This window comes from Scyliorhinus torazame, chromosome 6 (assembly GCF_047496885.1).
Source record: "Scyliorhinus torazame isolate Kashiwa2021f chromosome 6, sScyTor2.1, whole genome shotgun sequence".
Classification (NCBI taxonomy): domain Eukaryota; kingdom Metazoa; phylum Chordata; class Chondrichthyes; order Carcharhiniformes; family Scyliorhinidae; genus Scyliorhinus; species Scyliorhinus torazame.
The window spans coordinates 268,253,318-268,277,011 of NC_092712.1; the positions used below are offsets into that span (position 1 = coordinate 268,253,318).

At 47.6% G+C, this 23,694-nt stretch overlaps 1 protein-coding gene across 3 annotated transcripts in view; it reads right to left on the bottom strand.

The window, feature by feature from the left end:
- The window catches only part of LOC140425423 (probable thiopurine S-methyltransferase), a 72,029-nt gene extending 51,771 nt beyond the window's left edge, over window positions 1–20,258 (bottom strand). For 2 of the 3 annotated variants that reach the window (XM_072509691.1, XM_072509690.1), the window contains exon 1: window positions 20,126–20,258. In XM_072509691.1, the coding sequence (XP_072365792.1) occupies window positions 20,126–20,151 (26 nt within the window). In that variant the 5' untranslated portion in view covers window positions 20,152–20,258. The remainder of the gene's footprint in view (window positions 1–20,125) is intronic. The other variant, XM_072509693.1, reaches the window with a different exon arrangement.
- Between the last annotated feature and the right edge of the window lie 3,436 nt (window positions 20,259–23,694).

The window sequence follows — 23,694 nt, forward strand, 5'->3', positions numbered from 1 at the left end:
AGCCGCACTTCTACCGGCCAGACAAAAGCGCACCTGGTGAAGGCCTCCCGCCCCTTTGAGCGCCTCAGCATGGACTTCAAAGGGCCCCTCCACTCCGCCGACCGCAACGTGTACTTCCTCAACGTAATTGATGAGTACTCCCGGTTCCCTTTCGCCATCCCGTGCCCCAACATGACTTCTGCCACGGTCATCAAAGCCCTGCACAGCATCTTCACTCTGTTCGGTTTCCCCACCTACATCCACAGCGATCAGGGATCCTCCTTCATGAGTGATGAGCTGCGTCAGTTCCTGCTCAGCAAGGGTATCGCCTTGAGCAGGACGACCAGCTACAACCCCCGGGGAAACGGGCAGGTGGAGAGGGAGAACGGGACGGTCTGGAAGGCCGTCCTCCTGGCCCTGCGGTCTAGAAATCTCCTGGTCTCCCGCTGGCAGGAGATCCTCCCCGACGCGCTCCACTCCATCCGGTTGCTCCTATGCACCGCTACTAATGAGACGCCTCACGAACATGTGTTTGCCTTCCCTAGGAGGTCCACCTCCGGGGTCTCGCTCCCAACATGGCTGACAGTTCCTGGACCCGTCCTCCTCCGGAAGCATGTGCGGAGCCATAAATCGGATCCCTTGGTTAAGTCCACCTCCTCCATGCAAACCCACAGTATGCCTACGTGCACACCCCGACGGGCGACAGGACACAGTCTCCCTCCGGGACCTGGCACCCGCTGGGTCCCCACCCACAACTCCCGACCTGATACCGCTCCTCATCCCCCCCCCAGTTGCCTCATTCACCCCTGCGCCACCCACCCTCCCACCAGCGAACCTCACTGCAGCCCCCACCCCAGCAGGATCCGTCCCCTCACTGGATCCACTAAGGTGTGACGAAGAAGAGGACAACACGCTCCCGGAGTCGCTGATGACCACGTCGGCGCCCACATCACCACCAGGACTGAGGTGATCGCAGCGGAGGGTCAGAGGCCCCGACAGACTCAATCTGTAATGTTTTTCTTCACCCCCGCCGGACTCTTTTTTAAACAGGGGGTGAATGTGGTAAACACCACTGGTAACACATTGCATGTATTACGGTACTGCCACTGTATTACAGGTACCACAGTAAATCCCAGCCTGCTGGCTCCTTCCAGCAGGCGGCGTATAAAAGTGTATGCTCTCCTGCGCTGCTCCCATTCTGGTTCCAGCTGCAGGAGGCACAACATCTTGTGCAATAAAGCCTCAATTGTTTCACCATTCTCTTCTCGTGGTAACTGACGGTACATCAGCATGAATACCCAGTGAACATGTACAACACAACATGAATATCCAGTGAACACAGCTTTGAACACTTCGAGCCAACTGTAGCTCTCAACGTGCACATTTTTCACTAGAGATTGGTTTTGAGTGTCAAGTATGGCAGTTTTTTAAAAAGTATTTTTATTGAAGAGTTTTGTTTATAACAAACAAACAAAATTAAGTATACACAAAATACACAATAGTAACATGAAGAAACGATATTTACATGTACAATATTAGAAACAAATACAAAAAGAAAAAAAACCCCGAAAATTGAACAATTTGCAGGGCAATGTTACCGTAATACCGCTTATACGCACCCATGCCACGGGTGTAGTGCAAACACTTTGCTTTTCTTTGTAGTGATGTGGATGCTATCCATCCCCCACTTCATTCCCTCCGCCACTTTTGTCCTGTGATAACAGGCTATCCAGCAGGGTGTGTCTGGGTAACTGGAGGAATGAAAGGCCTCCTTGCTGAGGAAGTCCCGTATTTGAAGATATCGGAACTCGTTTTCTTTAGGGAGTTGGAATTTTTCCGTAAGTTCTCCAGTGTTGCTACTCTACCATCTACATATAAATCTTTGACTGTGTGGTAAACCACTGTAGTATATAATATGTGCATTGTGGTAAACGGCTACTGTATTACATGTAATGTGGTAAACCACTGCCCGATGGCTCTGCCTCCCCTCGGACCCGGTATAAAGGTTGCTGGTCTTCGCCTCTGACCCAGTTCGAGATCAGAGGCCAGGAGGCTTTCTGTTTAATTTATTAAAGCCTCAATGACATTCACTACTCGTCTTGTGTTCATTGGTGGCACATCAATTTAATAAACTAAACTTCGAAGATGAATTCATTGCTCAAGCCTGATCGCCTGGAGCTGGACCCACAGACAGCCGACGCCACTGCAACATTCGAGCACTGGCTAAGCTGCTTCGAAGCGTACCCCGGATCCTCCACCGAAGACTTCACCAACCCCCAAAAGAAGCAGATCCTCAATGCACGGGTGAGCCCGCAAGTTTTCCTTCTCATCAGGGACGCCCCCTTGAATACGGAGGCGATAATGCTGCTGAAGGGACAATATGTAAAGTCTGTAAACGAGGTGGATGCTAGGCACCTTCTTGCCATGAGGCGACAACGCCCTGGAGAATCACTAGCAGAATTCCAGCGTGCCTTACGGGTACTCAGCCGGAACTGTGATTGCCAGGCAGTATCGGCCACCCAACACGCGGAGCTGTTGATCAGGGACGCCTATGTCGCAGGCGTGAAATTGAACTACATCCGCCAGCGATTGCTAGAAGGGGGTACACTCGGCCTCCCAGTGACAGTGCAGCTCTCAAACTCGATGGAGGTGGCCTTCCAGCCCATGGAGGCCTACACCTCCGAACACGCAGCACCCTCGTGGACGCCGCCATCATCCGACTCGAGTGCGGTGCAAGCCTGTGCCGCGCAGCAGCCCACCAACGCCGGAAGTGCTACTTTTGCGGCCAGGGTAAGCATCCCAGACAACGCTGCCCTGCACGGAACACGACTTGCAACGGGTATGGGAGGAAGGGCCACTTTGCGAAAGCCTGCCAGGCCCGATCTCTCCCTAAAACTCCTAGGCCGCCCCCAGCTGCCGCGCCACCCGTCATGTGCACCCCGTGGGTGCCACCATCTTTGCCGCCATCTTCGATTTGGGCTGCCACCTTTGACGCCATCTTGTACTCCACCCGCCATGCCCGACCCAGGGGGGGCGCCATCTTTGACGCCATCTCCGATGCCACCCGTCACATGTGACCCATGGGGGCCGCCATCTTGGGACCACTCCGCAGCCTCCTGGGAGCCCTGCTCACCCGGTCATACGCTGGCCGCCGCTACCTCCGACCGGCCTACCCATCACCTTCCGAAACTCGCATCCATCACGCTCGACCAGTCCCGGCCTCATCACCTCACAAAATCTACGACGACCGTCCGGATCAACGGGCACGAGACGGCTTGCCTTTTCGACTCCGGGAGCATAGACAGCTTCATACACCCAGATACGGGTAAGGCGCTGCTCCCTCCCAATTTTACCCGCGACCCAGAAAATCTCCCTGACTTCCGGATCACATTCAGTAGAAATCCGGGGCGGAGGACCGCCAATACACTGCATTCGAGGCAGATGGCCGCCTCTACCACTTCCTCAGGGTTCCCTTCGGCGTCACCAATGGGGTCATGGTCTCCCAACGAGAAATTGACCGAATGGTTGACCAGTACAGGCTGCGGGCCACGTTCCCGTACTTAGATAATGTCATCATCTGTGTCGCGACCTTACCGTACAAGGCGTAGAGTACACTAACTTTAAGCTCTACGTCCTTCCCCATCTCTGTGCTGCCCTATTACTGGGGCTCGACTTCCAGTGCCACCTCCAAAGCCTTACTTTAAAGTTCGGTGGATCCCAGCCCCTCCTCACCGTCTGTAGCCTCGCGACCCTTAAGGTCGCCCCACCATCGCTCTTCGCAAACCTCACCCCGGACTGTAAGCCTGTCGCTACTAGTAGTAGACGATACAGTGCCCGGGCCAGGGCATTTATCAGGTCGTAGATCCAGTGACTCCTACGAGAGGGGATCATTGAGGCTAGTCCCAGCCCCTGGAGAGCCCAAGTGGTGGTCATCAAGACTGGGGAGAAGCACCGGATGGTCATCGACTACAGTGAGACCATCAACCGGTACACGCAGCTCGATGCGTACCCCCTCCCCCGCATATTTGGCATGGTCAACCAGATTGCGCAGTATCGAGTCTTCTCCACACTTGACTTGACGTCCGCGTTCCACCAGCTCCCTATCCGCCCGGAGGTCCGCCAATACACTGCCTTCAAGGCAGGTGGCCGCCTCTACCACTTCCTCAGGGTTCCCTTCGGCGTCACCAATGGGGTCTCGGTCTTCCAACGAGAAATTGACCGAATGGTTGACCAGTACGGGCTGCGGGCCACGTTCCCCTACTTAGACAATGTCACCATCTGCGGTCATGACCAGCAGGACCATGACGAAAACCTCCGGCACTTCCTCCACACCGCTAAACTCCTGAACCTCATCTACAATAAGGAAAAATGTGTTTCCCGCACAACCCGCGTAGCCATCCTTGGCTACGTTGTGGAAAACGGAGAACTAGGGCCCAACCCCGACCGCATGCGCCCCCTCCTGGAACTTCCCCTCCCCTACTGCCCCAAGGCCCTGAAGAGATGCCTGGGGTTCTTCTCTTACTATGCCAATAGGTCCCCAATTATGCGGACAAGGCTCATCCACTTATTAAATCCACCATTTTTCCCCGACGGCTGAGGCCCGCCTGGCCTTCAACCGCATCAAGGCAGATATTGGCACAGCCGCGATGCACGCTGTGGATGAGTCCATTCCGTTCCAGGTGGAGAGCGATGCATCAGACTTTGCTCTGGCCGCTACCCTCAACCAGGCAGGCAGGCAGGCCCGTGGCTTTCTTCTCCTGTACCCTCCATGCCTCCAAAATTCGACACTCCTCCGTTGAAAAGGAAGCCCAAGCCATTGTAGAGGCTGTGCGACATTGGAGGCATTACCTGGCCGGGATGCGATTCACTCTCCTCACTGACCAACGGTCGGTTGCCTTCATGTTTAACAATACACAGCGGGGCAAAATCAAGAACGACAAGATTCTGAGGTGGAGGATCGAGCTCTCCACCTACAACTACAATACCTTGTATCGAGCTGGGTAAGCTCAATGAGCCCCCAGATTCCCTATCTCGCGGTACATGTGCCAGCGCACAAGTAGACCGACTTCGGGCCCTCCACAATGACCTCTGTCACCCGGGGATCACCCGTTCTTTTCACTTTATCAAGGCTCGCAACCTGCCTTACTCCATCGAGGAGGTCAGGACTGTCACCAGGGACTGCCAGGTCTGCGCGGAGTGCAAACGCCACTTCTATTGGCCAGACAGGGCGCACCTGGTAAAGTTCTCTCGCCCCTTTGAGTGCCTCAGCATCGCCTTCAAAGGGCCCCTCCCCTCCACTGACCGTAACGTGTACTTCCTCAACATTGTTGACGAATACTCAAGATTCCCCTTTGCCATCCCATGCCCTGACATGACCTCTGCCACCATCATCAAGGCACTGCATAGTCTTTTCACCTTGTTCGGGTTCCCCACCTACATCCATAGTGATCGGGGTTCCTCATTCATGAGCGACGAGTTGCATCAGTTCCTGCTTAGCAAGGGCATCGCCTCCAGCAGGACGACCAGTTACAACCACCGGGGCAACGGACAGGTGGTGAGGGAGAACGCGACGGTCTGGAAGGCCGTCCTCCTGGCCCTACGGTCTAGAAGTCTCCCAGTCTCCCGCTGGCAGGTGGTCCTCTCCAATGTGCTCCACTCTATCCAGTCGCTGCTGTGCACTGCCACTAACGAGACCCCTCATGAACGTATGTTTGCCTTCCCCAGGAAGTCCACCTCCGGGGTCTCGCTCCCGTCCTGGCTGACAGTCCCAGGGCCCGTCCTCCTCCGGAAGCATGCAAGGAGGCATAAATCAGATCCCCTCGTCGAGAAATTCCTGCTCCTCCATGCAAATCCACAATATGCCTACGTGGCACATTATGACGGGCGACAGGACACAGTCTCCCTCCGGGATTTGGCACCTGCAGGTTCCCCAGCAACCATCACCACCACCCCTGATCCTACACCGTTTCCCTTCACCACTACCCCGCTACTTCAAGAACTGGCACCCGCAGGCCCACCGGCGACCATCACCACCACCCCCACCCATACACCGCCCCCCCCTCAACCGACTCAACTACTGGGTGAAGAAGAGGACAACACGCTCCCTGACGCGCAGGTCTCGACACCGGTGCCCACACCACAGCCGGGACGGAGGCGATCACGGCGGAAGGTCAAGACCCCCAACAGACTTGATTTTTTAGTCCACTTCACCCCCGCTGGACTCTTTTTTTAACAGGGGGTGAATGTGGTAAACCACTGTAGTATATAATATGTGTATTGTGGTAAACGGCAACTGTACTACATGTAATGGGGTAAACCACTACCCAATGGCACCGCTTCCGCTCGGGCCGGTATAAAGGTGGCTGGTCTCCGCCTTTGTACCCAGAGAAGGCTCGGAACTCCCTCAGGAGTACCATCATCTTACCCATGCTTGTAGGGGACTTGAGATGTAGAGGAGCAGGTCATCCACAGAGAGAGAAACTCTGCGTTCCCTGCCTCGTCTCTGATTGCCTCTCCACCCCTCCACTGATCTGAGCGCAATAGCCAGTGGTTCAATTGCTAGAGCAAACAGCAGAGGGGACAACACGCATCCCTGCCTCGTGCCATTGTGCAACCAGAAATAGCCTGAGCTGGTGGTGTTTGTCCGAACGCCCACCATTTCACTCGTGCAGTTTCACTCATGAGGTGAACACTGGTCCAAACCTAAACTGTTCCAGTACCTCAATGAGGTACGCCCACTCCACCTGGTCAAAGGTCTTCTCTGCGTCCAGGGTGATGATCACTTCTGGTGTCTCCTCCCTGGATGGGGACATGACTACATTCAGCAGGCGTCTGATGTTCACTGTCAGCTGTCTGCCCTTAAAAAACCCGGTCTGATCTTCTGTGATCACTTCTGGCAAACAACTCTCCAGTCATTTCATCAGAACCTTCACCAAGACTTTAGCATTAGCATCGGTGTTCAGGAGTGAGATGGGTCTGTAAGACCCACAATCCGTCAGGTCTTTGTCGTTCTTTGGAATGAGTGAGATTGAGGCCTGTGCCAGGGTGGGCCGCAGGGTCCCCCTCAACAGCGAGTCAGGTGCGGGGCCTGTGCTACCGCAAATGTTTTGCACCGGGAACCCATTCGGTTCCAATGCTTTCCCTGATTGCAAGGTGTTGATGCATTCCATGAACTGCTCCAGACCCGATGGTGCCTCCGGTCCCTGTCCCCTTTCCTCCTGCACAGCTGGGAAGTCCAGCTGTCCAGGAACTGCTTCATCATCGAGTCCCCCTCTAGTGGCTCGGAGGTGTACAGTCCCCGGTAGAAGGTCGCAAGGCTCCGTTGATCTCCTCCGGGGCCGTGACCACTCGTCCCTGATCTGCGCTATTTCTCGTGTGGTCGCCTGTTCAGTACGATAGATATTAAAAAAGGAGACTGGAATTTTAATGCATGATCTCCTACCTGGAGAGTGTGTTGATTTAAGACATATAACTTAAAATGGAGTGCATGACAAAGAGAACAATGCAATATTACAGTTCTGTCGTATCTGGCATGTAAAACACTTGCAAACCTGTTTCAAGGTAATAAATACATCCCGAAGGCTATAATGGAACAGGAGTAAACCACCCAGCCGCTTGAGCCTCTTCTACCGTTACTCAATGTGATCAAGGCCGAGATTCTCCGATCCTGCGGCCAAGTTCTGATGGCGGCGTCAAAAGCGGCGTGAGCCACTCAGCATCAACGGGCCGCCAGGCCCGGGTATGCACCGCTTCCTAGGGGGCTAGTACCGCACCGGAGTGGTGTCCACTGCTCCGGTGCTCGGAAGCCGTGCCCGTGCATGCGCGTGGGTTCCCGTCTCCATGCCGGCCCCCGGGCAATATGACGGAGCCCGACAGGGGCCCGGCGCGGAGGAACATAGGCCCCCCAGTGAACTAGCCCGCCCGTCGATCGGTAGGCCCCAAACGCGTGCCAGGCTACCGTGGAGGCCCCCCCCGGAGTCGGATCCGCCCGCCCCCACCAGGACGGCCCCCGCAGCCAGATCTCCGAGGTCCCGCTGGGTGGGACCATACGTAACCCACGCCGGTGGGAGTCGGCCGAACTCGGCGGCCACTCGTCGAGGTGCGGAGAATCGCCGGGGGGAGGGGCGCTTTCAATGGCCCCCGACCGGCACGGCGGCGATTCCGTGGGCGCCTGAGAATCGGCGCCAGAGAATCGGCGAGCCGTCGGAGCGGCGTGGCGCAATTCTCGCACCCCCCGGCGATTCTCCGACCCGACGCAGGGTCGGAGAATCCCTGCCCAAGTCTTAATTCCATCTCCATCTCCCTGCCTTAATTCCATATCCTTCGATACACTTGCCCAGCAATATTTAAAATTATTAATTGAGCTTGCATTTGCTGTTTTTTGTGAATGTCTCACACTTGGGGCTGCACGGTGACACAGTGGTTAGCACTGCTGCCTCACAGTACCAGGAACCTGGGCTCCATTCCGAACTTGGATGACTATTGCTATTTAAATAATATTCTGAAGTTATGTCTTTCCTATTGAAGTGGATAGCTTCACACTTATCCATGTTATACTGCATCTGCCATGTATTTGCCCACTCATACAACCATCTTGAAGCCTCCAACATCCTCCTCACCACTCACATTCCCACCAGGTTTTGTGCCATCAGCCAACTTGGAAATATTACTTTTGGTTCCCTCATCCAAATCATTGATGTGTACTGTGTACAGCTAGGGCCCATGCACAGATTCTTATGGTACCCCACTAGTCACCACCTTCGATTCAGAAAACAGCCCATTTATTCCTACCTTTTCTTGTCTGCTACATAATTCTCAATCCATGACAATATATTACCCCCAATCCCATGTGCATTAATTTTGCTCACTATCCTTTTTGTGTGGTACTTTTTCAAAAGATTTCTGAAAATCTAAATAGATCACATTCACTGGTTCTCCCTTATCTATTCGACTAGTTATGTCCTCAAAATCTCCAATAGGTTTGTCAAACATGATTTCCCCTGCATAAATCCACGTTGACTTTGTCTAATTCTGTTGGTATTTTCCAAGTGGTCTGTTATCACATTCTTTACAATAGACTCCAAATTTTCTCTATTACTGACGTTAGGCTGACCGGTCTGTAATTTCCGGTTTTCTCCCTCCCTCCTTTTTAAAATAGTGGGATTACATTTGCCACCCTCCAATTGTTGGGACGGTTTCAATCTACAGAGTTTTGGAAGATGACAACCAACGCATCCACTATTTTCATGGCCACTTCCTTTGGTACCCTGGAATGTAATCAGGCCCTGGGGATTTATCCGCTTTCAGTGCCAGATTTCTCCAGCAACCTTTTTTTCGTAATACTAATTTCCTTCAATTCCTCCTTCTCACTGGACCCGTGAGGCCTAAGCATTTCTGGGAGGTTATTTGTGTCTTCCTCCTTGAAGACAGACTATAAGTAGTTGTTTAATTGCTCTGCCATTTCCTTGTTCTCTGTTATAAATTCTCCCATTTTGGAAGGGACCTACATTTGTCTGCACTAAACATTCTTTTAACATACCGGTAGCATTTGCAGGTTTACTCTCACACTCGATCCACCACCGCCCCCTCCTAATCAATCTCTTGGTCCTCCTTTTGCTGAATTCTAAACAGCTCCCAAACCTCAGGCTTGCTCTAGCCACTTTATATGACTCGATGACTCCCTGTTGGATCTAATGCTATTCTTAATTTATTCTGTAAGTCATGGTTGGGTCGCTTTTCTTGTTATGTATACCAGAAAGGAATATATAGCTGTTGCCATAAATCATTCTTTCCTTAAATATTAGCCAATGCCTATTCACATTCATGCCTTTTAGTGAAGTTCCCCAATCTATTTCAGCCACCTCATGCCTCATACCTTCATAGTTTCCTTTGCTTAGATTTGGGACCCTAAGTTCAGATCAGTCTACTTCACTTTGCATCCTAATGAAGAATTCTATCATGTTATGGTCACTGTTCCCTCAAGGACCCTACACAACCAGATTATTAATTAATCCCTTCTCATTGCACAATACTAAATCTAGGATATCCTGTCCCTAACTGGTTCCTCGACATACTGGTCTAAAAACACCACCTCATACACATCCCTGAAATTGATCCTCTACAATATTATTGCTAATGTGGTTTTCAGAGTCTATGTGTAGATTTAAGTCATCCATTATTACTGTAGCACCATTGTTACATGCATCTCTAATTTCCTGTTAAATACTATCCCCTACCTTACAACTGTTTGGAGGCCTATGGACAACTCCTACTAATGTTTCCCACCCCTTGTTGCTTTTTAGCACCACCCAGACTGATTCTACATCTAGATTTTCTGAGCCAATATCCTCTCTCATGTTGCACTGATTTCATCTTTAACTAATACACCACCCACCTCCTTTTCCATTTTGCCAACTCTTCCTAAATATCGAGTACCCTTGGATAGTCCGTTCCCTGCAGTCACGTCTCCCTAAACGCAATATTGTTTCCGTTTACTTCCATTACACAGTTAAGCTGTCTACCATATAATGAATGTTCCATGCAGATAAAGTTCCTTAAACTGGTCTTTTTAACATTTTACACATTTGTATTTGAATTTTGGCCCTATTTGCTGCTCGTCCTCTATCCTCTGCATTCCACTTTTGTTTCTATTTTTCTGTCCTTCATTTTTCATCTTTGTTTTCCTCTTTTGTGTTTCCTGCTCAGGTTCCCATTGCTTTCCCATTCTAATTTAAACCCTCCCCAACAGCACTAACAAAGACCACTGCAAGGATGTTGGTTCCGATCTTGCTGGGGTGCAACCCGTCCAGTTTGTACAGGTCCTATTTTCCCCAGAATCGGTCCGGGTGTCTCAGGAATCCAAATCCCTCCCTCCAACACCATCTCCCCAGCCACCCATTCATCTGGTCTATTCTCCTCTTCCTGATCTCGTGGCCCTGGGAGTAAACCTGAGATTACTACATTTGAGGTTCTGCTTTTTAATTTATTTCCTAGCTTCCTATATTCTGCTGTCATGATCCCATCCCTCGTTTCACCTACATCATTGGTACCAATATGGACCACAACCTCTGGCTGTTCACCCTCTCCCTTCAGAATATCCTACAGCCACTCAGTGACATTCTTGACCCTGGCTCCAGAAAGGTAACAGACCATCTTGGTGTCCTCTCTGTGGCCAGAGAAATGTCTATCTGTTCCCCTTACAATTGATTCCCCTGTCATTGTTGCTCTCCCACTCAATTACTTCCCTGCCCTACCCCCCCCCCCCCCCCCCCCCCCCCATGTGTAGCTGAGCCACACGTGGTGCCACAGACTTGGCTCTTCCTGCAAACCTTGAGAAACCATCTCCTCCAGCAATATTCAAAACGGAAAACTTGTTAGAGAGGGAGATGGACCCAGAGGGCTCCTGCACTAGCTGCTTAATGCTTTTGCTCTGTCTGGCGGTCACACATTCCCCTTCTGCTTGCGCACTCTTTACCTGTAGCGTGACCACCTCACTGCACATACGATCCACAAAGATCCCATCCTTGTGGATGCTCCTCAGTGACTCCAGCCGCAGCTTCAGCCCCGAATGCGGATTTCGAGTCGGTGCAACTGGAGACACTTCCGGCACATGTGGCCACCTTGGACACTGGGAAGTGTTCCTGACTTCCCACAGTTAGTCTAACATCTGTTGTGAGAAAATTATTGAACTCCATAATTAGGAACTAAAGAAATTTGAACTATTTCGAGGGTAATACCAACCATTTGCTCTTTTGGTAGCATTCTGGCCTCAGAGTCATAACACAGAGATTTGAACACATAGCCTTGACTAACATTTCACTGCAATAGAAAGAACACTGAAGGGGGGTGCCATCATTCAGACCAGGTCAAAGAGTCATAGTGGTCTACAGCACTGAAAAGGCCTTGTGACCGCACCGGTCAAAATAACCAGCTAATTATTCTAATCCCATTTTCTGGCACTTGGCCCATGGCCTTGAATGCCTTGGCATCGCAAGTGCACATCTAAACACTTGTTAAAGGGTTTATGAGGGTCTCAGTCTCCAGCACCCTTTCAGTCAGTGAGTTCCAGACTCCCACCATTCTCTCAGTGAAAAAGCTTTTCCTCATCATCCCCTCAAAACGTCCTACCCCTTAGCTTAAATCTATGGCCCCTGGTCATTGATCCCTCCACCAAGGGGAAAAGTTTATTCCTGTCCATTCCACCTATGCCACTCATAATTTTATACATCTCAAGCATGTACTACTCAAGTAGCAGCAAAGTATTCCCATGGCTTCATTTTAAAGGAAAGCAGAGAAGTTGACCTTAGTGTCGTGGTCAAATCTGCCCCTCAACCGATACCTAGAAAAAAATTATCTGGTGATTTTCACATTGCTGCCTGCAAACTGGCTGCCACGTTTCCTACATTCTAACAGTGACCTACATTTCAAAATTAGTCCAGTGGCTGTAGAATGCTTTGGGGTGGTCTGAGGTCATGAAGAGTGCTTTATAAATGCAAACTTTTTAATAGACAGGGAAATGTCTTAAGGATGAAGTTTATTTGAACTTCTAGAAGGCATTTGACAAGGTTGATAAACTTACAGAATTGAAAGCAAATGATTGACCTGGTTATGAGAGTCGGGATCATGACAGTGTACTCATATTGCAAGGAAGTGACTAGTGATGTCTCACAAAGGTCTGTGCTGGGCCTTAACGATTCATTACATTTATTACGGACTTTCTTAACACTATAGAGAGTCTTTTATCCAAGTGTGCCAATGATAGAATGATTGGTGGCATGGTATGTAGTTTAGATGGGGGCTTAAAATAGTAAAGAAACTTTGTTAGATGAAGCAGGCAAAACTGTAGCAAATGGATTTCAATGCAGGCAAGTATGATGTCATCCATTTTGGACCAAAAAGGATGGATCTGATCTTTTATTAAATGGTGGAAAGCTTGGAACAGTGGAGGCCCACAGGTACACGGACACACATCAGTAAATTGTAGCGGTCAAATACCAAAAAAAATCACAAAGGCTAATGAAATGTCAACTTTATAGCTGGAGGGATAAAATAGAACAGGGAGAACATTTTTGCTACAACTATGTAAAGTCCTGATTAGACCAGATTATGAGTACTGCACTTCACAAGGTTCTGGGCCCCATAGTACATACTGGCCTTGAAATGAATTTTGTGCATTTTCACCAGAATTATACCAGGGCTCCATGGGTTCAATCAAACTTTCTTGGCTGAAAGACACATTTTCAAATGGATTGGTAATCAAGGAACTGCGTGCCAACTTAATTATAATGCTATCTAATACTCATAATATAAAACTGTTGGGTGGATAGAGTGTTTTAATAATGCTTTTAAGAAAACAGGTATTTACTTAAAGTAGCAACCTAAGAATCCTTTCACTATTGTTACGACACAGCTGGGCTAGTGTGCAGCCAACTCCAGCCTCACTTGACACATAGTCGAAACTCAATTGAATTAACCAATAATTCGTAGAAAAATACCCAAGGTCTTTGTCCCTTGGCTGCTCAATAATTACAGTCACCAGGTTTGTAAATTTAACCACAATTACTTTTTAATAATAAGAACTATAAGAAAATATGCAGCAAATACAACTGGTTAACTATTATCTAATTCCTAATTCCCCCCCCCCCCCACTTTACCTTGCCCCACACTCTACCCTTCGCTGATCTTTTCAGACTTCAAGTTATGCAATGTTGGCCTTATCAGTCTTACAGTCTGAAATGGTTAGGGCAGCATTTCTTACAGGGGTCTGGTGAACTGTGAGCATTCTTTACCTGGGCCTGGTGAGCTGGAATGAGTAGTTCAGTCTTTCTTACATTGTATCAAACATTTTGACCAGTCTTCCCATTGACCAGTTTTCCCATCATGCCATACTTAATTCGTACCATATCACAAAAAGAAGAAATTCCCCTTCATCGTCATCTTAAATCGGAGACCTCTTTTTTAAAAACTGTGCCCCTGGTTCTAAATTTCTTCATAAGGGAAAACATCCTTTCAGTATCACCTTGTCAAGCTCCCTCAGAATCTTATATATTTCAATAAACTCATTCTCCAAATTCCAATGTGTATAAGCCCACCTCTTTGTTTTAATTTATGGGATGTGCGCGTCGCTGGCTAGGCCAGAATTTATTGCATCTCCCTACTTTCCCTTAAGAAGGTGGTGGTGAGCTGATTTATTGAACTGCTGCAATCTCTGTAGTGTAGATACACCCATAACACTGTTAGGAGGGAGTTCCAGGATTTTGACCCAGTGACACTGAAGGAACAGCGACATATTTATTAGATATTAGACATTAGACATATTAGATAGGGCAGCACGGTAGCATTGTGGATAGCACAATTGCTTCACAGCTCCAGGGTCCCAGGTTCGATTCCGGCTTGGGTCACTGTCTGTGCGGAGTCTGCACATCCTCCCCGTGTGTGCGTGGGTTTCCTCTGGGTGCTCCGGTTTCCTCCCACAGTCCAAAGATGTGCAGGTTAGGCGGATTGGCCATGATAAATTGCCCTTAGTGTCCAAAATTGCCCTTAGTGTTGGGTGGGGTTACTGGGTTATGGGGATAGGGTGGAGGTGTTGACCTTGGGTAGAGTGCTCTTTCCAAGAGCCGGTGCAGACTTGCTGGGCCGAATGGCCTCCTTCTGCACTGTAAATTCTATGATGATTTTTCCAAGTCAGGATGGTGAGTGACTTGGAGGGGAACATCCCAGTGGTGGTGTTCCCATGTATCTGCTACCCTTGTCCTTCTAGTTGGTAGTAGTCGTGGGTTTGTAAGGTGTTGCTTGGTGAGTTCCTGTGGTGCATCTTGTAAATAATACACACTACTGCTACTGTGCGTTGATGGTGGAGGGAGTGAATGTTTGTGGAAGGGGTGCCAATCAAGTGGGCTGCTTTGTCCGAGATGGTGTCGAGCGTCTTGAGTATAGTTGGAGCGGTATTCATCCAGGCAGGTGGGGAGTATTCCATCACACTCCTGACGGTTTCTGGTCAACGGTAACCTCCAGGGTGTTGGTAATGGGGGATTCAGCAATGGTAATGCCATTGAATGTCAAGGGAAGATGGTTAGATTCTCTCTTGTTGGAGATGGTTATTGCCTGGGTAAGGACACTTCCTATTAATTCCCTTATTTCCCCTTCCTTTATTTTTGCTGTTAACATTTTGATCCAAGGATGCTTAATAGACACATACCTTCAAGTCGAGCAGGAGAAAAAAATAACTCAAAAGTTATAAATGTGAACACCGTACTAACTTTTGAACAGCAGAACTCAGATTTTTCAGCACCCGAGAGTTCAGTGGGACTCGGTTTGATTGGTGGCCAATGAATTGGTCAAAAGGCCGTATTCTGGTAATGAAGGTAACAGGCGGTGATTGGATCCAGCCTGAGTGGGATGATTTTCAGAGCACCAGGGGAAGGAGACTTGGAGTCCTGAATGCGCAGAGGAAAGACGCTGCTCTCTCTCTCTTCCCCCTCCCCCACCCCCTGTGTTTTTCTCCAGGATAGCTGCGTAGCTGTACATCTGAATTAATCTACAGTGAAAACCTTGAACTGAAAACCTAGACTGAAGAAAGGTGTGCTAGAAACAACCATCTAAAAAAAAAACTCTTATCTTTTTACTTTTATCATTATTTTTACACCCCTCCTTTCCCTTTTTTTTTGTTTGTCTGTATGTGTACGTGTATATATATATATTGAGAGAGGTTGGGGGTGAATTAAGGGGGGGCTTATGAAATAGTTAACCTGTTGTATTTGCTGTCTATATTGAATGATATAGTTATTGTTATTAATGAAATTGATCGTGTTTAAATTTACAAACCTGGTGACTATAGTTATTGGACAACCAAGGGCCAAGGAATTTTGGTATTTTTCCTTTGAATTGTTTATGAATTTTAACTGTGTAGCGAGTCTGGGGCAAGTGGAGCTGGGATTGACCGTGCACTAGCCCAGGGGGCCATAACACCTGGCACTTGTGTGTGTGTGAATGTTACTTGCCACTTGTCAGCCCAAGCCAGGTCACTGTCCAGGTCTTGTTGCATTTGGATATAGACTGCTTCAGTACCGGAGGAATCATGAATATTGCTGAGCATTGTACAATCATCAGTAAACATCCCACTTGTGACATTATGACGGAAGGAAGGTCAATGATGAAGCAGCTGAAGGTTGTTGGGCCTAGGACACTACCCTGAAAAACTCTTTGACAGTGATGTCCTGGAACTGGGATGATTGGCCTTCAACAACCATAACCATTTTCTCTTGTATCAGGTATGACTCCAACCAGCAGAGCATTTTCCCCTGATTCCATTGACCCTAATTTTACTCGGGCTCCTTGATGCCACGCTCAGACAAATGCTGCCTTGATGTCAATCGCACCTCAGGGCGGCATGGTGGCCCAGTGGTTAGCACTGCTGCCTCATGGCGCTGAGGACCTGTGTTCGATCCTGGCTCCAGGTCATTATTCGTTTGGAGTTTGCACATTCTCCCCGTGTCTGTGTGGGTCTCACCCCCACAACCCAAAAAGATGTGCAGGTAGGTGAATTGGCCACGCTAAATTGCCCCTTCATTGGAAAAAAAAGGATTGGATACTCTAATTTAAAAATAACTCACCTCACCTGTTTAACTTTTCCTCGGAAGACAAACCCCTCATTTCAGGATTCTGCATAGTGAACCTTTTTTGAATTGCTTCAAACGTAAGTCTGTCCCACCTTAGTAAGGTGATCTATGCTGAAGTCTCATCAATGCTCCGTACAGTTGTAGCAAGACCTCTGTACTTTTACACTCCATCTTCCTTACAATAAAAGCCAGTATTCCAGTTGTCTTTCTAATTACTTATGGTATCTGCAGGCAAACTCTTTACGAATCATATACAAGAACATCCAGGTACCTCTGTACCACAACATTTTGCAGTCTCTCTGCAATTAAATAATATTCTGTTTTTCTATTCCTCCTGCCAAAGTGGACAACCTCATTTTTCCGCATTATACTCCATCTTCCATTTTTTAACCCACTCACTTAACCAATCTTTATGCATTTGAAGACTCTTTGTATCCTCCTCACAGCTTGCTTTCCTACCTATCTTCATATTGTCTGCAAATTTGATTACAGTACGGTTGGTCCCTTCATTCCTGTCATTAAAATAGATTGTATATAGTCGAGGCTCAGCACTAATCCCTGTGGTACTCCACTAGTTACAGTTTGTCATCCTGAAAAAGACCCTCATCCTGACTATTTCCTGTGAATCAGCCAGTCGTCTATCAATATCACCTCCAAACACCATAAACTCTTATCTTATCATGTGGCACCTTATCAAATGTCTTTCGAAATCAAAATACATTACAACATCTGGTCACCCTTTATTCATCTTGCTTATTACAGTCTCAAAGAACTCAAATGAATGTCAAACATGATTTTCCTTTAACAAAACCATGTTGACCCTGCCTATTATGATTTTCGAAAATGTCCTGCTATTACCTCTTTCAATAATGAATTCTAGAAAATTTACCATGAAAGATGCTTAGCTAACTGGCATATTGTTTTCTCTTTTCTGTCTCCTTTCTTGAAAAGAGGTATTACATTTTACATCCTTTACAGAATGTAGGGAATTTTGCAAGATTACAAGCAGTGCATGCACTGTCTCTTCTTTTAAGGCCTAGGATACAGGCCATCAGGTCCAGAGGGCTTGTCTGCCTTTCATCCCATTAGTGTTCCATTTATTTTTCTCTTGTGATAGTAATTGCTTTAAATTTCACGTGTCCTCCCTCTTGCCTCTTGATTGTCTACTAATCATTTTCTGTTGTGAAGACGGGTACAAAACACTTGTTTAAAGCTTCTGCCATTTCACATTTTTAAATCTCCAGTCTCACCCCTCTCAGGGACATATGCTCACTTTAGATTCTCTTTTCTTTATTAAATATTTGTAGAAGCTTGTACAGTGTGTCTGCTTTTATATTTCTTGCTAGCTTTCTCCCGTACTCCCAATTTTCTTTCATTCATTTTTTAGTCATCCTTTGTTTGAATTTAAAACTTTCCCAATCTTTTAGAACCTACTAATCTTCAAAACATTGTATACCTTTTATTTTAATTTGATATCATCTTGAACTTCTTTAGATAGCCACGGATGCTGCATCCTTCTGGTAGGTTCTGTCTTCCTTAATGGAATATATCTTTGTTGAGAGTTATGAAATATCTCCTTAAATATCTGCCATTGCAGACATTTTAGCTTTTCACATTTTAACCTATTTATCAGTCTACTTTAGTCAAGTTATCTTCATACCCCTGTAATTGTCTTTATTTAAGACACAGCATTAAGTTTAACACATGCACATATCTCACACTCAAACTGAATGTGAAATTGTATTGTGTTATGATCACTCTTGCCTCAAGGATCCTTTACTATGATGTCTTTAATTAATCCTGTCTCAATATGCATCACCATTTCCAAAATACCCTGGTACATGGTGGATTTCAGAACTGTTCTGAGATTCAGTCTTGAATACACTTTGAACTCAACCTCCAGGTTACCTTTTTCCATTTATTTTCATCTCTTCTTTTGATTTGTGTAATCATGGATAAACTGTCAGTTTTACTTGCCTTCACTACGTTGCAATAATGTAAATGATTAAGCAAACGCTAAGGTGACAGTGCGACAGAATGTGAGCTTGAGAATTTTAAGTGAAGGAATTCGAAGGGTTAATTCCAAGAATAAATATCTTACCAAACTATCATCTAATTCTAAAATTTTGGGGTTGTAACTTCCTCAGAGTGGCAAGACCGAGCATCGTAATGGGACCTGTTCACTGCAGGAGTTCAAATTGAATAAGTCCAATGGCGGGACCTGGTCTTTTGCCAACTAGCAGCGAAACAACCCCAAGTTTTTCACTTAACATTCCCCCAAAAGGGTGACAGCACTGCTGCCTCTTGGCGCAGAGGACCCGGGTTCGATCCCGGCCCCGGGTCACTGTCCATGTGGAGTTCTCTCGTGTCTGCGTGGGTCTCACCCCCACAAACCTAAAGATGTGCATGGTAGATAGATTGGCCATGCTAAATTGCCCCTTAATTGGGGGAAGAAAATAATTGGGCATTCTAAAATGTTTTTTAAAATTCCCCCGAAAAATGTAAAGAGCAATGGGAAAGGCTGGTTTGTTATGACCAGAAACGTCAGGACGGTGGAACCAGACTTCATAGAAACTTGTAACGGCAATTGCACATGTATCTGAGGATAGTTGATCTGCAAGGTTATTGAGCAAACCCGGCGAGTAGCACTAAATCGGTAAGCTGTGCTGCATGACTCTGCGATTGTCGTCCTCTGGAGCAGGCTTCATCGGGAAGAGAAGGATCCCCATCTTTCTCAATACATTGGCACCCGATAAAAGTGGGGTGAGAGCCAGAGAAATGTTTTTTTTAAATGTCTTGCAGCATCCAGACTCCCAACGTTAGCTCTGTTCTCCCTCTCCACAGAGGCTGTCAGGCCAGCTGAAATCGTCCAGCATTTCCTGTTTTTGTCTCTGGAGTTTCTCCAACAACAACAAAAAACTCCATAACGCTGGTGAAATTTTATGTTTCCTATTGACCCTGTCGCAATGGGTGACTCACTTCGCCTTCTCTGTGAATCGAGTTGGCTAACGGAATGGCAGAAAGGGGGGCAGGCAGCAGGTGTCCAGATTGCATTTCCGACCAGAGGCGCCAAAATAAAGCATCGGCCCAGGAAACTCGGCAGAAGGTGGGGGAAAAAAATTAGAAAAATGGATCCACATAGCAACAAACTTTGAAACTAAAATGGCAGGGTCGATCCGCAAACTTTCCCATTTGAGGCGGGGGCAGGTGCCCGGCTTCACACTGCAGCGCACAGGGCAGTGATTTTATCAGCAGCTTGTATCTGGTCATCACACCCAATTGGCAGAATTAAAGTCATTCCTTTACAGTAAATTAATAAGACATTCCTATAAACAACGCGCAGGGGGGGGCGGGGAGAAGGGTGACACTAAGCTGTAATGCTCATTTGGAGAACCGGTGCAGACAATGTTGGCGAATAGTGTCCTTCTCTGCGCCTTAGCAATTCTGTGATTTTCTCCAGAATGCTGATCGCCTCACATGTTCCCACAAAGTTATCTTTTAGAATGAATTATGGCGAAACATGCAAGTACCTGTACTCCTGAAAAGTTACTTGCATCGGACTCTTCCCAGTACCAAGTTTACAGGGTGTGAGCTCAGGAACATTTTATTGGTTAGAAGTTACTTGACTTCCTGCTTCCGGCAGCTGGTGTTTGAAGCTCTGCAACACCCCCTAGACGGGAGGGATGCAACATAAACCTGTCAACTTGGGTACTTGGAGCGCAGTAGGGGGGTACTTGGAGCGCAGTAGGGACCGAGGAGGGCTGGCGCTGCCAAACCTAGGGAGCTACTACTGGGCAGCAAACGTGGCGATGATTCGTAAGTGGGTTATGGAGGGGGCGGCAGGTGTTGGGGAGCCTCCAGGGCTGGCAGAGCCGGATTATGCAGGGGCAGCCGGGGCTCGAACCAGCTGCCCCTCTGTTCCAATGGTCTGCCCATCCACAGGAATCCACTTGGGATGTGTGAGGTGATCACTTTATAAAAAATAAATTTAGAGTGCCCAATTATTTTATCTCCCAATTACGGGGCAACGTACTGTGGCCAATCCACCGAACCTGCGCATCTTTGGGTTGTGGGGATGAAACCCACGCAGACACGGGAAAAATGTGCAAACTCCACACAGACAGAGATACAGGACAGGAATTCGAACCCAGATCCTCAACGCTGCAGTCCCAGTGCTAGCCACTGCACCACGTGCCGCCCTATGAGGTGCTCACTTAACCACGATTCCCACATGCTACATGGTCCGCCAACCCACAGGAATCCACTTGGAATGTGTGAGAGACTCACTTAACAACCGGGCAGCACGGTAGCATAGTGGTTAGCACAATTGCTTCATAGCTCCAGGGTCCCAGGTTCAATTCCCCACTGGGTCACTGTCTGAGCTGAGTCTGCACGTTCTCCCCGTGTGTGCGTGGGTGTTCTCCAGGTGCTCCGGTTTCCTCCCACAGTCCAAAGATGTGCACGTTAGGTGGATTGGCCATGCTAAAATTGCCCTTAGTGTCCAAAATAGCCCTTAGTGTTGGGTGGGGTTACTGGGTTATGGGGATGGGGTGGGAGTGTGGGCTTGGTGGGGTGCTCTTTCAAAGAGCCGGTGCAGACTCGATGGGCCGAATGGCCTCCTTCTACACTGTAAATTCTGTAAACAACGATTGCCAATTTCCTATTAACAACAGCTTTCAACCACATGGTGAGAGACCTCGGCAGTCAGTGGGGTTATGGATGGTTTGTGGGGCAGACGGGCAGGGACAAGGATTTGCCCCTGAATGGATACATATGATCCAGTGATTGGCATAGTGGTGCCATGTGTGGTTGCGCCCCCCCACCTCCCAAGGCGGCCCACCTCTGCGGCGGGTCCCCCACCCCCTGCCGACCACTGGGGTGGCAAGCCCAGTGCACCGAGTTCTTTGCCTGTGAGCAAAGATGGCTGCACACCTCCATGGCTTCCCACAGAACCCCTTCCGCCTGGTTCACATTTTTTACAAGGAGTTCTAATCGGCGCTAGCGTGACCACTTGTTGGGGAGGCCGATGTATGATGGGAGGCTGTTGGATATGGCGTCGCTTCTGTTAATTGTATGGAAATAGGGCTTAAGTGGTGATAATTGGTTTCTTGTCATGCTAAGGCGAGATCCCAATTTTGTCTTCGGGAGCGGACCGTTGTATCGTAAACTGGCACCTGGCGTGGTTTTCGTTTTTGGCCTCTCCTACTCTTCACCGGCCTAGTTTCGTTTGAACGAGAGCGGGCTGAGGCTGGAAATTTGCGCCCACAATACGTGGAAATTTGGTAGGAATTGAGATGATCGTGTGCTTTGGGGAAAAATGCATTTCTTTTTGTGTGATATCCCATTTAACACCAGGATGAACTGGGGAGTTTTCGAAAGAGGGTTAATTGATTATAACATCATTATGTTCCAGGAAATACTGATGGGACCTGGGGTTGCTTTGACTGTGTTATGGGCGGGGCGTTTTCAGAACCCCAAAATGTATCATGGAGTTCAACCTACCTCTCCCTTTAATGGATTTGTTGCTTTTCCTAGCACACGGCTTGTTCCCTAGGTGTGGGATTACAATTATGGACACTTGGGTTTTTAAACACAAAACACTGTTTATTCCATGAACTCAACTTAACATCTTAAATAAACATTGGATCTCTTAACACCCCTTACTTCAAAGATAACTCAGAAAATATTGCAACAGTAAATAATTCCTTAATATGTTCCTTCCAAGAGACTTAACACCTTTAAACAAAATCACATCAGGTTAAAGGTTTTACTATTATGAGTTTAAATCACCCAAATGATCCAGAGATGGTCTTTGATGGCAGAGATCCAGCTCACTGCAAAACACAGACACACACAAGCTGCTTTTGAAACTGCAAAACTAAAACTGCAAAATGGCTGACCTGACCTCAGCTCTACCCACTCTCTGACATCACTGTTTTCTTAAAGGTACATTGCTTAAACATCCATGTCTTAAAGGTACTCTTACATGACACCTCCCCCCAAGAAAAAAAAATAAACCATCTACTTCAAGATGTTTTCATTTTTCACCATCCACTAAGAAATGTACACAGTAAATATACCTTTTCGTTTTGAAAAAAAACAACACATGCAAACAGGTATAGTCCATTTTTCTTTGTTCTTCTTCCTTCAATCAAAATCCTTCTCGATTGACAGTCTCTTTGAATAAATTCTCTGCACGATCCATCCATTCCTCTACTCCTCGGCATTTCTCTTTAGAATCAGATAATTTAGTTCAATCTGACCACAGAGTCCCTTGCAATTCTCCAATACAGGAACATTGGTGGTCACAGCTTTCAGGCAGTCAAATGCCTGTTAAAAGTCCGCTGTCCATTGACATTTTTTAGGTTTCTCTAGCAAGTCCATCAGTGGAGAAATCACGCCACAAAACGTTTGCACAACTGTTTGATCAAATTCATTCATGCTAGGAGATCACATTATTTCCCTTCGTCTTGAGGGTATAGGAAACTCAGCAAGGAAAGTGATTTGGGCTTCTCCAAATTCAATTTCGGCTAGGTTCATCACCAAACCCGCCTCCCGAAGTTGATCGAAGAACTCCATACGATGTTTTAAATGTTCTTTCCATGTCCGGAAGTTGAAAATAAAGCAGATTGTCCCAATTTCTCAATGCAATCCCTCAAACGTGGAATAGGATAAGAGTCCGTTCTTGTAACTGCATTCACCTTTCGATAGTCCACACACAACCGTTGGGTACCGTCTGGTTTAGGTACCATCGCTATGGGTGAGCTCCATTGGCTGCAACCCACTTCAATTATGCAATTTTTAAGCATACTCTCAATCTCTGTTAACCTGTGCCAATTTTAAAGGATTAAGTCGATATGGATGTTGTTTGATAGGAACAGCATTTCTCACATCTACATCATGTATAGCCATTTTAGTACTTCCCAATTTATCTCTACAAACTTGTCCATGTGATATCAACATCTCTTTCAAGTCAGTTCGTTTTTCCTCTGGAAGGTAACTTAACAATTCATCCCAATTTTTAAGAACATCGAGCAAAAGACGCTCCCGTACAGCCACAAAATCGCGGCTTTTTTGGGGGGGTTTTCCCGGGGAAGCT